This window comes from Argiope bruennichi, chromosome 8 (assembly GCF_947563725.1).
Source record: "Argiope bruennichi chromosome 8, qqArgBrue1.1, whole genome shotgun sequence".
In the NCBI taxonomy this organism is placed as follows: domain Eukaryota; kingdom Metazoa; phylum Arthropoda; class Arachnida; order Araneae; family Araneidae; genus Argiope; species Argiope bruennichi.
Genome location: NC_079158.1, coordinates 12,094,197 through 12,107,473, shown reverse-complemented (window position 1 = coordinate 12,107,473; position 13,277 = coordinate 12,094,197). Strand labels below are relative to the sequence as shown.

General features: G+C 29.9%; 1 protein-coding gene across 5 annotated transcripts in view; it reads left to right on the top strand.

The window, feature by feature from the left end:
* The window catches only part of LOC129981309 (HCLS1-binding protein 3-like), a 33,066-nt gene extending 26,817 nt beyond the window's left edge, over positions 1-6,249 (top strand). For all 5 annotated transcript variants that reach the window (XM_056092086.1, XM_056092091.1, XM_056092090.1 and 2 more), the window contains exons 8-9: positions 1,977-2,169; positions 4,509-6,249. In XM_056092086.1, coding sequence (XP_055948061.1) covers positions 1,977-2,169; positions 4,509-4,841 — 526 coding nt within the window. In that variant the 3' untranslated portion in view covers positions 4,842-6,249. The remainder of the gene's footprint in view (positions 1-1,976; positions 2,170-4,508) is intronic.
* Positions 6,250-13,277: the final 7,028 nt, after the last annotated feature.

Below are 13,277 nucleotides of genomic sequence, written 5' to 3'. Positions count from 1 at the left end.
ATGTATTTATATTACCTCATTGTTTACAGTATTTGATGTGTGAATAGAATCATTTTGGATTTTTTTATTTAAGGGGATTGATACAAAAATATTATTAGACTTGGTGATTTTTAAAAAATTACATAAGTTACGTGGTTTATGTAGGTTAGCGTTGTAAAAATGGTGCGAGAGGCTTGTGGATTCATGATGTTTGTGAAGTTTTTAAAAATGAGTAGATATTAATGGTATGACGTAAGAAATTATGATATAAATAAATTAGAATGAGAATTTGACATCAGATTTTTATTTTTATTATGTAAAATCTAGTTTTAACACTAAGAGAAGCAGTGATTCTTCAGAGAATATTTATGCATAACATTTATTCTGTGGTAAACTTCTGCTAGATCTATCATTAGTTTTTTTTTTTTAAATAATTAATCCGAATGGATTAGCAATTTCTTAAGCGTTCTTAGATCTAAAATTTTGGATGGGTATTTTATTCTTTTGACCTCACTACCTCACCTCGAGTTACATCACTAAAATATGCTATTCCTAGTAGTTGTTACTATCAACTTAAAATGAAGCTTTGAGGACCAATCTCCACTTTTCGCTAAACTATGTTGTCGTCATATTTTATAAATATTGGAAGATCAGAACTGAACTATTTGATATGTGCTACTACCAATTTGGGCCATTAAAATTCTTTTGATTCGCTCTGGTTCCGAAGAAAACATACTTCCTATTTTAATGATGCCTCGCTCAGTTTATCTACTTTTGTGAATTAGCCTTGTCTGAATTTCGATGCCTCAGATGTGACAAAAGATAAGATGATATTAGAATCGTCGTATCTTTAAAGTGCGTTATGTTAGAATAAAGCTTTTGCCACAATATGTGAAATACCGCTGCTCTGATCGTTAACCTTGTGATAAGAGTTTTGGTTTTCAATAATGTTTTGAGGTGTGATTTCATCAAAAATTTACCATATATTTTGGATTGGTGCGGTGTAACTTATCGTGCATCAGTTGCATGGCAGCTTAGATAATAAGATGCTACCTTCTCGTCTTGCTCAAATTTAGTAGTCCATCTCAAAATAACTGTCGCGGTTGTTACTTGGGACATAAATATACTGACCCCATACATTAAAGGTGTTAAATTGTCCTTAAGTATCTAATTTTATCATAAATATATTGTTTCATTGTTACGAAGTGAAGAGTAAATAAATGTTATTAAAAAATATTTTTCAAATCACTAATGAGAATTTTTTTTTTTTTTTTTACATGGTTTTATATTCATTCAACACCCAGAGGAATTTGTTAAACCATTTAATTTAGAAAATAAATTGACTTTCTAGAAAAAGAACATTTCACCGGACAAAGAAATGGTGAAATTACTTCGAATTTTGTTGGGGAAGGTCGCAACAAATTTACTTAATTAATAGGATATAAATGTTGTTTATGGTATTCAATTCTAAATCTTTAAACATTGTTAATTAAAACATATGAGTTATTGAATTAAAAAAAAACGGTATGATTTGAAAAAAATAAAACGCCTACAGACACAAAGCATAAAGTATTAAGGACGAGGAGTCGTATTAAATTGAATAATATTACAGATTCACAATACAACTGAAACAGCAAATACAAAATGACAAATTTAGAAATAAGAAGAATCAAATACAAAATAAAAATCTCAATCCAAATATAAAATGCCAAAAATTAAAATAAATATTGAAAATAAGAATAATATAAAGAATAAATACAATACATGGAGATAATTGGCAGGCATTCGAAATTGCCCAAATGACTTAGAGAAAAGAATCATTATTAATCAATTACCATAGAATTTGAAAAAAAATTAAGTGTGATTTATAAAAAAATATAAAGAACTTAAAAACAAAAAGCAATTAAAAAACTCAACAAATGAAAACCAATTTCATTTCCTAATTTGTTAGATCTTCATTTGAGTTTCCCTGATAACTGTGAATTCTTTTTCAACAGAAAGAATGAAAATCTTGACGACCTGCTTGACCTGGCTCCTCTGCCGAATTCTCTATTAACGAGCAAGAAACTGGAGAAAGAACCCGAACAAAGTATAGAAAAAGAACTTTCGCCACTGCCAGCGAAACCCGTGCCTCTACCAAGAAAATTTTTTTTGGGGAAAGTGGAATTTGAGTCACAGCCGAAGCCAGAAGTAAGAATTTTATATGTGTGCTGTAGTTTTCTTTCGGTGAAAACAAGGATTGTATCACTGGTACATATCTTGATGTATAAAAAGTTCAGTAATTTTGATTTCTCGACTAGTTGTTAGTGTTGGGCCTATTCTTGAGAATTCAAGTTTTCGACCTTGCTGTGTGTGCGACGTTGCGAGACTTGGTGTCGAAAAGGAAAAAAAAAAAAAAGCATTTATTTATTTATTTATTCATAATATAAAGTTTTAATGGTTGATTTTGCAGAACGTATTTAACCTACTAATATAAACTAGAGTAAATTTGCTACAGTTAGAGGCGAAAAACAGCCTTGTAACTTTAAAAAAAAAAAAAAAAAAAAAAAAAAAAGCAGATTCTCAAAAGAATCAGTGAAGTTTTCTAAAGGTTTCGAAGATTGCAATTTTTCGTCGGTTTTTGCCGGATATTTCCTAAACTAAAATGTTCGGAACAAATCTCATATGGAGTGATTTTAAGCTGACTAAGGTAGCAAATATAACTAAAACACATTATTTCAAGAAGTAAAATTCTTCAAAGATAAAGCTTAAAAATTATCTTATCAATAGTCATACGTTATTATTTTTTTATTTAATTAACATGACACACATGAAGTGAACATGAACACATGAATTGAACATGAACACATGAATTCCTGACATGTAGTTAAATATATCCGAAACTCGAATTTTGATTTTATACGTGTTCTTCCCAACCGATTGAAACAAAATTTGACAAAAAAAATTCACTTGTAGTTACATAAAATCACATTAAAATTTTATATATTTAAGTCATTGCATTTTTGAAGTATCGCATTGACGTGCTTCTAAAAGGACAAATATTCAATACCTTGTTTTTAGCACAAAATCTTACAGCTGTCTGCAATATAGATGCTACATCTGTGTACCAAATTTTATCTAACTAGCCCTCTTTGTTTTGTAGTTATCATGTTTGCTTACATTCGAACAACCGGACTTACCCGGAACAGATTTTGCTACATTATTTATAGAAATCTACAAATTTGGTATGAAATTCATATACTAAATTCCATCCATCTAGTTCAAAGCATATTTGAGTTATCTTTGTCACAAACAGGCAGGCAAACATTTTCTAAAAATTTCTTTTCTGGACGCAGGGCTTTCTAAAACATGGAGAATCGTCATAATCTCGAGTTCGAATTTTCTGACGATTACAATACTTTCTCTATGTTTCGTATACGACAAATAGAAAAGAATCATATTTAAACATGGGGAAAAGCTATTTTGTTCCTCTCCGAAATCTAAATTTGTTTTAGTGAAATAGTTCATCATATTCTTCATAATATTATCAAAGTTTTCAGTGGAGCAGTCTAAATGGCTGTATTAGAAATGAACTTCTATACTCATATTACAAACAAGGTCTTTGAAGTTATTAAGCATGCTATTTTTGTCTTATGTTTGCCTAGAAATTTCTTGGAAATAAAGATGCATGAGATAGAGACTTTGAGCTTTGTCTCACTCATGGAATTCATGAAATGAGGAACCTTTATGAACTATCTGATTTGAGGTCTTATCGAAAATATCAAATTTCAGTTATTCTGCACTTTATCTCAGGCGTTTTCTTACAATTTGTAAAGCAAGGATATCGGCAAGAGTTTTCATGAACTCTTTCATTCAAATGTTCATTCCTAGTTTTTTATGTAACAGTGACAAAATGATACCGTTTCGTCTAACTAATGATTCATGAACTATATTGCAATAATTAAATTATATTGCAATAATGTAAAAGGGAAAATAGGTTCATTAAATTTGGGATAAACACATGTAAACCAAGTATTAGATATTAATTATCTTTAAATGTATTCTTACAAATAGGATTAAACAAAAGCGTGTCACTAGCGATTGAATGACAAAAATGTATTGCATTAAGCAATGCTTAATAAGTTTTGAAAAATTATTAAAAATAAAAAAAAATCTGCTCAGAATTAAAACTATTATCTCTGAAGATCTGATTTTAAAAATTAATCTAAAAATATATTTATGCTACATTATGTTTCGCAGTTATTTCTAAACACTTTAAAAATTGGTTAATTTTTATTAATTACTAATCTAGTAATAAAATTTTGAAAAATGCTTTCTTTTTGAGCACCTGCTACCCTGAAAATAACTACGTATCAAATTTGTAGCTTCAGGTTGCACCTTCCTGCATTGTAGAGCGTTTGACCTATTTTCAAATTGCACAATTGACAGACAGTGTTCAGCTAAAAGCATTATTTTAAGATTAATAGTTGCGGGCTCTAATTTCTCCGGAACTGATGTACGTGGAATTCTGACAGTCAGTCTGATTACAGGTTAAGCCGAGGAAAGTATTCTTGAACAAAGCCAATGAATCCACAGAGGAACAAAGACAAAAACCTGAGCTACCTGTTCGTCCACCAGTTCCTGCCAAACCTACAACAGTTCAAACCAAGCCAGCACCGCCGCCGAAACCGAAACCTCCACCAAAAAAACCGAAGCCAAATGTCCAAACCACGCGGAACACCACGAATGATTTGGACGCCGCAAATGCTAACGAACCTGGGAACCTGAACACTGCAACCGAGGATTTGAAAGAGCTTGACATTCTGAAATATATTGAACAAGAAGAAAAATCGCTGGATGCTCAATTAAATCTGTTTGATTGAAACGGAAAGCATACCTTTTATTGTTATTATGATTGATTGATTTGCCGTCTGAAATATTGGCCAAATTATATTGGACTCTTTAGATACGAAAAAAGAACATATACCGATTTGGGGTAGGGATTTTGCAAGGACAGAATTTAATAATCTACTTTAAAATGTTGTCGTTAAAATATTTCTTATGCATTACTCATTTATATCAGAAAAACTCTACCATAATTTGAAAATTGGAAAATAAAAAATTAAAAGATTAAAGCATTAATTAACTATAACTAAAGGAAAATGCAGCTTAAAAATAGGTAAATAAAGTTTGTTATAATTTTTAAAAACTAGATTATTTCCATAAATATTTCGTGTGTGAATATAGGAAAATCATAAGGAAAAAGGCAGTATAAAAGTGTTGACAATTCTAATATTTCCCAACTTGACATAACTTAGAATGTCAACCCGCAGTTTAAGAAGCCTTGCATTTTAGAATACATTTTATTCGAATTTCCTTGCTCTTTTGTTTACTGGTTTTCTAAACTGTCACACAGGAAATATTTTGTACTCCATATTTTTTATCCATTTTATTCAGCTGTCTGATTTATTAATGTAGGAGGACAGCAATAAATTGTTGAAACTCAAATTCTAGTTTACAAAAATTGGCTTTTAAAAATTAGCTTTTGTTTTAATTTGATGCCCTCATGAAAGGATAGAATGTCACACAGATAAAGAAGGAATAAAAAAACATCAACTATAAATACAAATCAACTTCTTTCGTATGAATTGGAAATAATGTTTAATTTATTACTGGAAAGTTTTAGACTTTTTAGAAACTTAATTGTGATTGAATTATAGTTTACTAGTATTTCTGTTTTACTCTGTATATTTTTTAGTGTCCAAATGAGTCTTTTTGATTATATTCAAATTTGTTCCTAATTTCTAATTTGATGCTAGCTATAGATATTAGCATACAATCTCTGATTCTGAGTATCTCTTCAAAGATTAAAATAAATTTACTACCATAAATATTGATTAAAAATATTTTTCACTGAAATGAAGTATATGTTCCCTTTTTTTTACTGGTGAGTCCAATAAGGGTAAATACTGTATTATTTCAATATATTAGAGCAGCTATGTAATCCTTTCTTTCCTGTCGTTTCAAAGTACTGGTTTGATCAAATGATGAATTTTGAGAAATGAAAATTTTCCCAAGATATCCAATGCAACACTCTTTTATAGCAGATTGTACCTTCTAATGTACTATGTATTATATGCTGGAATAATTTCTGTCATATGTCAATGAAATAAGTACTCTACTATCCATTGAAAGCAACTCTTATGACTTGATTTTCCTGTTGGTTGAATTAAAATATGTCATTGGTATCTTAATTGGTTTAGAATTCAATACAAAAAAAAATTAAGCATTTGTCATCATCATTAAACAATGCCATTTTTCTCTTTTAGTTAACTATGGGTCAACTATAATTCTGAAAAATATTTTTTTCTAAAATTTTTTAAAGATAAACTATTTTTAAGCTGTAAACTAGTACTCTTAAGTCCTTTTATAGCTCCTTTCATATCTGATTTGCCATGAGATTAACAGAGCAATTTCCATGATTTTTTTTAAATGTCACTTCAAATTAGGATATTAATCCAGTAATAAGTCAAATCAAATTAAATCTGGGGTTATTGTATAAGTTGAGTTGAAGCTTAAATAAATTTCAGTAAACATCAATTAATCATTTACTGAGAAAAACATTAAGAACTTGATACCAGCATATAGTCTAAAACATAACTGCAAAGACATGTTGCTATAACAATCAGTTAAAATTTTTGGGGAAGTTTTTGTGATTGACTTTTTTATTTGACCAAATCAAATATATTTATCCTCTATGTTTAGTTCATTGTTCTAATTTTAGCAGTGTTGTGTTAGGCTTTTAAAGTTTTTTTAGTGTATTAGTATAGTTTCCTCTAGTCAATGATGATTTTTATTTCTCTAGGTGTTTATTATTATTTCTGGAGGATGACATATATTGTTTCTAATGTTGTTGTGTGAAATATTGACATTTTTTTTTTCATTTGTAATACTGAGATCTGTTTATTATTAAAGTTAACATTCTTTGTAATCGATGTAACATTTTATTGTTTAATAGCAGAAGTCTGATAGAGCTTAACTTTTGTAGTATGAACTGCAATCTCCATAATAGAAATGTCTAGAAATTGCACAAGTTAATGTATTCGTAATGCTAACACATTCAGATATTTTAACTAGTAAATTTTGATGGTTGATTAATGTTTTTTAACATGATTCATTTCATTGATGGCTTTTTTTTTGTGGTCCCAATGGTTCCATATTATCAGGTTTATTTTTATTAATCATCCAGTCTTTCAGCGTTTATAATAAAATAATTGAATTTTGAACAAAACTTAGCATCTGAAGTTGTATGTCTATTCATGTGTGTGATGAGATTGATCTGATACTTTTCATATACTGTCAGAATAAATCTCATAGATTTACTGGTATTTGATTGGTTTTAAATGTAAGCGTAATATTTTGACTTTTATAATAGATTATTTACTAGGGAATATTTAAAAATATATATTTTGTTGCTCAATTTTGTATAAGCATTTTTTTCCTTGTATCACGATGTCCAATTTAATTTTGCTTATTGCTACATGTCTAAATATGTGATTTTATAAGTGTTTTTACAAGTCAATCGATTCCATGGTCATACTTGTAGCTGTTTTTCAAAGGATTCTAGTAAATTGAATTATCTGTGATAGAGTAAACATGCTTTTTAGATCTAGGTACTGTATAAAAAACACTTTTTCCTGAGTCATTAAATGAAATTTTTTCATTTATCGGAGTTGTAAGAGTTCCATTTCTAAGCAAGGTTTATCTGCATATTGAAATATTTGTATATGTTGCAAATTTTTAGTGATTATAAAAACATATCAAAACATAAAGAATTATTTATTATAATTTTTTTTTTTTTGAATTAGGCTCCTTAAAATAATATTTAGTAAAAAAGGCAGTCTTTGTATGTATAATTAATTGATTTTTATATGATTGATTAACTTTGTAAATTGTTCTGATGCAAGTTACTATTCCATATGAAATAAAATGGCCAATAAATAAAAAAGGTGTCTTGCTTATATTTTAATTCAAGACTACTAATATGCCAATTTTGCAAAAAGTATTTGACGTAATCTTCTTAAAATGTGACATTTTGTTGATTATTGATTAAAATGAATTCCATGCTAGTTTATGTGGCATTTCCTGTGTGTTCTTACACAACGTGATGTAATTTTACTATTAGACTGCAATCAACTGCAAATATGTCTATTAAGCTAAACTTCCAAAAGCTTACAAGTAACGAGTGCTAAAATTAAAACAAATAATTAATATTTTTAATATTATATTTGGTATATTATATTTTGTAGTAATTAAATCGAAAAATTAAGCATAAAGATACACTTATTTACTCAATTTTCAACATATAAGATCTGGCATAAATACGTCTTATATCTAAATTTTCACAACTGTGTAATAGACAGGTTATTCGGATTGAGTCTTCAAATATGTCTTCTTTTTCTCTACGCATCTGCAAAACTATATTACAAATATATATATAAACATACTGAAAAATAACTTTGGTATGCAAGAAATGTAGCGAGTAATTCTATGATCAAATAATTTTATAATGCTAATAGTGAATTTTTATATTTTGTTGAAATGTCGAATTTTCTAATGAGGTTCGCGAAAAACTTCTTCTACGATTCGATTTCTACGTGTATCCAATTCTTTGTAGAAGTGAAAACTGAAACCAGGGGCATTCTTTATAAAATTAAAATAAAAACGCGATCCGGCATAAACCTTTTTAAATGTACATTTTAAAAAATCCCCAATTTTTCGAGCAAAATAACCAACATGAATACTGGAAGACTCATGAGGTAGTCTTTAGCATTATTTTAGGCGAATAAAGTGAAACTGACAATATCATTTTTACACCAATTAACAACTTATTATGTGTTCTCGTTCGGGGAAAAAAAATTGTTTTAAGACCACCCTAGAGTGCATATTGTAAAATTAAACGGGATATAAAAATTCTGCCTTGCAGTTAATATCCTAAGTAAACAAAAATGTTATCGTAACTTTAAAAACGCTTCTAGAGAAAGATTTGACGAAAGAATAAAATTGGTTTGAATTTAATTCCTATAATTTAATTTTTAAAAATATTAAAATTAAAGAAAAATGCATAGTAAATAAATTTCTACCATTAAAAAAAACAACTAACATTAATAACTACTATTAATTGCAAAAGAACATCGAAATTTGATTCAATTTTCGTAATTCAATTAATTATTTGAAGAAATAATTATTTTTGAAAGATGTATATAATTATTTTGAAGCATAATTTCTAGGAATGATATTTAAAATGACTTGAGCAAATTTTATGCCCCTACTGCTCTGATTTTAGAGGAATTGTTGCGATAAGCAGGCAAGCATACACGTTTTCTGCTTCAATTTTTAAATTCGATGTCAAAATGAAATGGCCTTGAATTTTTGTTTGTAATTTTAGATAACTGAATACAAAATTATTATTAATGAATCTATAGAAGGCTTCATACATTATGTATTTAAGTAGGATTTCTAATATAAAAAAAAGTTAAAGGGTTTGCCCAAAAAGGCGGACTGAAAAAAATCGAATCTCGTTTTCTATTCGAGCTAAAGTTGCATATTTGCTTGTTAATAATTGAAAAATATTTACAAAAATTCTACATTGCATCATCAATAACACAAAGGACTTAAAGCTTTCAAAAAATTACCAAAAAAATGTATTTAGACTAAAATTATGCTAGTTACAGTCTTTGGTTTCTAATAGTATCTATGTTTTTCCTTTTTGATATGGAATAATAGAAAGAATCATTTTAAAAGACACATTTCATTTTGACTTTGAGTATATGGGCTAAAATTTCAAAATTGCATGAAAACTCCAGGTTTTGACTTGATACAAATGTATTTAATATTTTATTAAATAACGAGCTTTAAGATTATGGACTGGTTTATAGCAAGAGAGAGAGAGAGAGAAGATATCCTTTAATAGCTAAAAATGTAATACTATCTCTCAAGGATAAATCGGAGCTAAACTGTACCGAGGAAAAAAAAAAAAAAAAAGGATTCGTTAGTGTGGCGAATTGGTGAGTGATATGTCGATCACGTAACTTTTCAGAAATTTCTATGAATATTTGAGTGGAGAGGCGATAGAATGAGCGCCATTCTCTGGGAAATTTGACAATTGCCTGTGAATACCCGTGACAAATTCGAAGCAATTGAGTTAAATGAGGTCAAAAATAAAATTGATCTAAAATACTAACTCACCTGGATTCTGTCGTAGCAATCCGGTAGGGCAATGTTCTTCAGATTTGGCTTCAATATAATTAGCCGTTCCCAATAGCTGATATGCGCAATCTAAAGCCCTATTGCTATTGCCTTGTGGATATCGCCATAAATCTGCTGTCCTATTTGTTGTTCTCCGAAAATTGTCTGTAAAATGAAAGGAAATCAAAGTGCCGGTGTATCAGGCGATTAGTCTGATCGTGTATCCTTACCAAAAGCCTGGGTCATTCAAAATCGCTTTTCTGTTTTCACATTGTAGTTTTTTAAGAACTCTTATATTTTCATGAATTTTATTATGTAGTGGAATAATGAGATAATTATGGTGTTTTTGAATCTATAGGAAGGGAAACCTTAAATAAGATCAATTCTGATCATATTGTTACGAATCTGGGATGCTGCTTCCCAGCATCGTTGGTTCCATCATCAGAAAGACTGTTTTACAGTCATCTGTATTGGACGGGAGTCCGGGTGTCGCGTCGGAGGTCCCAGAGCTTGGCGACGAATTTGACGCCAAAATAGATTATACCCGAAACATCGAGAATTTTCCCGATCCGTCCATTGGGAACCGAGATACGCCTCGAAAGTTCCTGATTGGTTGAGAGGCTTCTAGCCCCGCCTGCTCAGACCTATAAAAGGAGGCAGTCTGCAGATGCCTGGGTGATAGTCAGAATCGACGGTAAACAACGAGTCTTCCAGAGATTAGCAGAGCAGCGACGGAGTCAAGCTAGTGCTGAACTAAGCTGTGCGCTACTGTCTGCAGTAGAGTCTTGTTGTGTGCTGCTGTGTGCACGTCTCAGCTGAAGATAATTGTCTTCTCTATGCTGTATATAGTTGTTGTCTTTGTGCTGTCCTGTGTGTCGTAGTGTCAATAAACGTGTTGTGTGTTCGTCTACTGAAAGGACTGATCATTGCGTTGTGTTATCTTCATACCATACACAACCACTAAATACACACAAGTAAACGAACCGACGGATCCCTCTATCCGAACCGACGGATTGATAGTGATAGAGGGAAATCCGTAACAATATGGAATCCACAACATCAATGCGATGAAGATAGGATCGAGGTTTATGTTGCTTCGAGACAAATTCAAAAAAGTTTTAAGTACTGAGTGCTCTTTGAAAGCATTACAGAATGTGTGTGTGTGTGTGTGTGTGTGTGTGTGTGTGTGTGTGTGTGTGTGTGTGTGTGTGTGTGTGTGTACACACTCATGGAAATTGGTGATAAAAGTCAGAAACGGTGCAAGACAAACGAGAAAGTGCACAAACCAGAATGATTTGCATAGAAAAAAATGATATCCTTGTTACATTCTATTTGCATACCAAGGGGAATTAAAATGTCTGAGCCTTTTAAATTTATGGCTTTTTCTTATTAACTTATACCAATTTTTTAAATATTTGAAATGACTCTTATTTAATAATGTATAAAGATGTGTATGGTTACTACTTCTCAAAGGCTTTAAACTTAAATAGAAATTTTTAAAAAAAATATTTATTATTTACATGAACTTTGGTTATAAATCAAGTTATTAAAATTTAAGAAAATTTAAAATTTGTGCTATAACTCATTTGGCATTATACATCAAGTGGCATTTTCCTTCACTATTAGTATAGACTTTTTAAGTACTTATTCAAATCTCTTGCAACAATATTAACATAAGTTAATATCTAAGAAAATAGGTTTTAATTTAAAATAAGAGTATATGTGCAAGAAAACACAAATATCTCATCTTTGATTTGTTTTTAAAAATAATGTTAAATTTTATAAAAATCAGTTACACAGTTTTTTTTTTTTTTTTCAAAATGTTGGTTTACATTTTTGTTAATAGTACTCATCTTGTCAAGGTAATTTGCCACTTTTTGCGAAATACTCAGCAAAGAATTACACTTCTCCGTTTCTCTGTTCAAGGATTTGCCACTTAGCATCCATAAACTGCTGCAACATAGGCTATTTCCTCATCACTGTCTTACTTATGCACTGCATCGTTTTTATTGAAAACGCCACCTTTGGCGACCAGCTGGTTCGCCAATCTCAATGCTTGTTAAAATTTTAATAATTAAATATTGTTTGTAACTCCCATTTTAATAGCTTCTTCATCAAAATATTTTATAGCTACAAATTTTGATAGTCATATAATTTATTCATATTATAAAGGCCTTCAGCCATAACGTAATATGCATCTCTCTAATTTTCTGTTAGTTCCCGTAGAATTTATGCTTTAAATTAAAGTGGAAAAATGGTTAAATTGCAATTAATATAAGAACATTTTTTTATTGAAACGAAGCATTTTTTTAAATATGAGTACTGAAAACAGAGTCGCTGAGAATTTAAACCTTATGGGCACTAAAGAATATCTTTCTTAATTTATGCAAGAAGTTTTCTACAAAATTTTCTCAGATTCATCATGAAAAAAATCAATTAATTAACAATGTTTAGTTTTAAATACATGAAATTCTAAGAAAATAAACATTACTGTTTGAAATAATCGGTCGGAAGCATGTTATGCCTTCAAAATCAAGTCAGTATTCGTTGAAAATAGAGTTGTCAACAATTAAAACACAATGCGTATGCGTGAATTTTCAACGCCAATTATGGTAACGCAAATGCGTGAATTTTCTACGCCAGTTTGGGTAACGCTACGCAGATTAGAAATTTTTAATTTTCTTTATTCTGTTTTATTTTAATTCAAAAGTACTTCAGACTGAATCTGAAAGATCGATTAATTAACAATGTTTAATTTTAAATGCATCAAACACTAAGAAAATAAACAGAATCCTTTAAAATAATGGGCGAAAATATGTTAAGCCTATCCTCATTAGCGTGGGGAAAAAAACTGAAGCATTACTCATTTGGCGGTGGAGAAATGAAAAGATTTTTTGGCTTGGAAAGTTAGTTTTTAATTAATAATTCTAATTTAAAATTTTAAAAAAGGGACCCCAGGTGCACATTCCCGTCCTCCAAGGTATGCATGTGCTAAATTTTGTCGCTGTAGGTCAAACGATCTGGCCTGTATAGCACACACACACACACATTGAGCTTTATATAAGTATAGA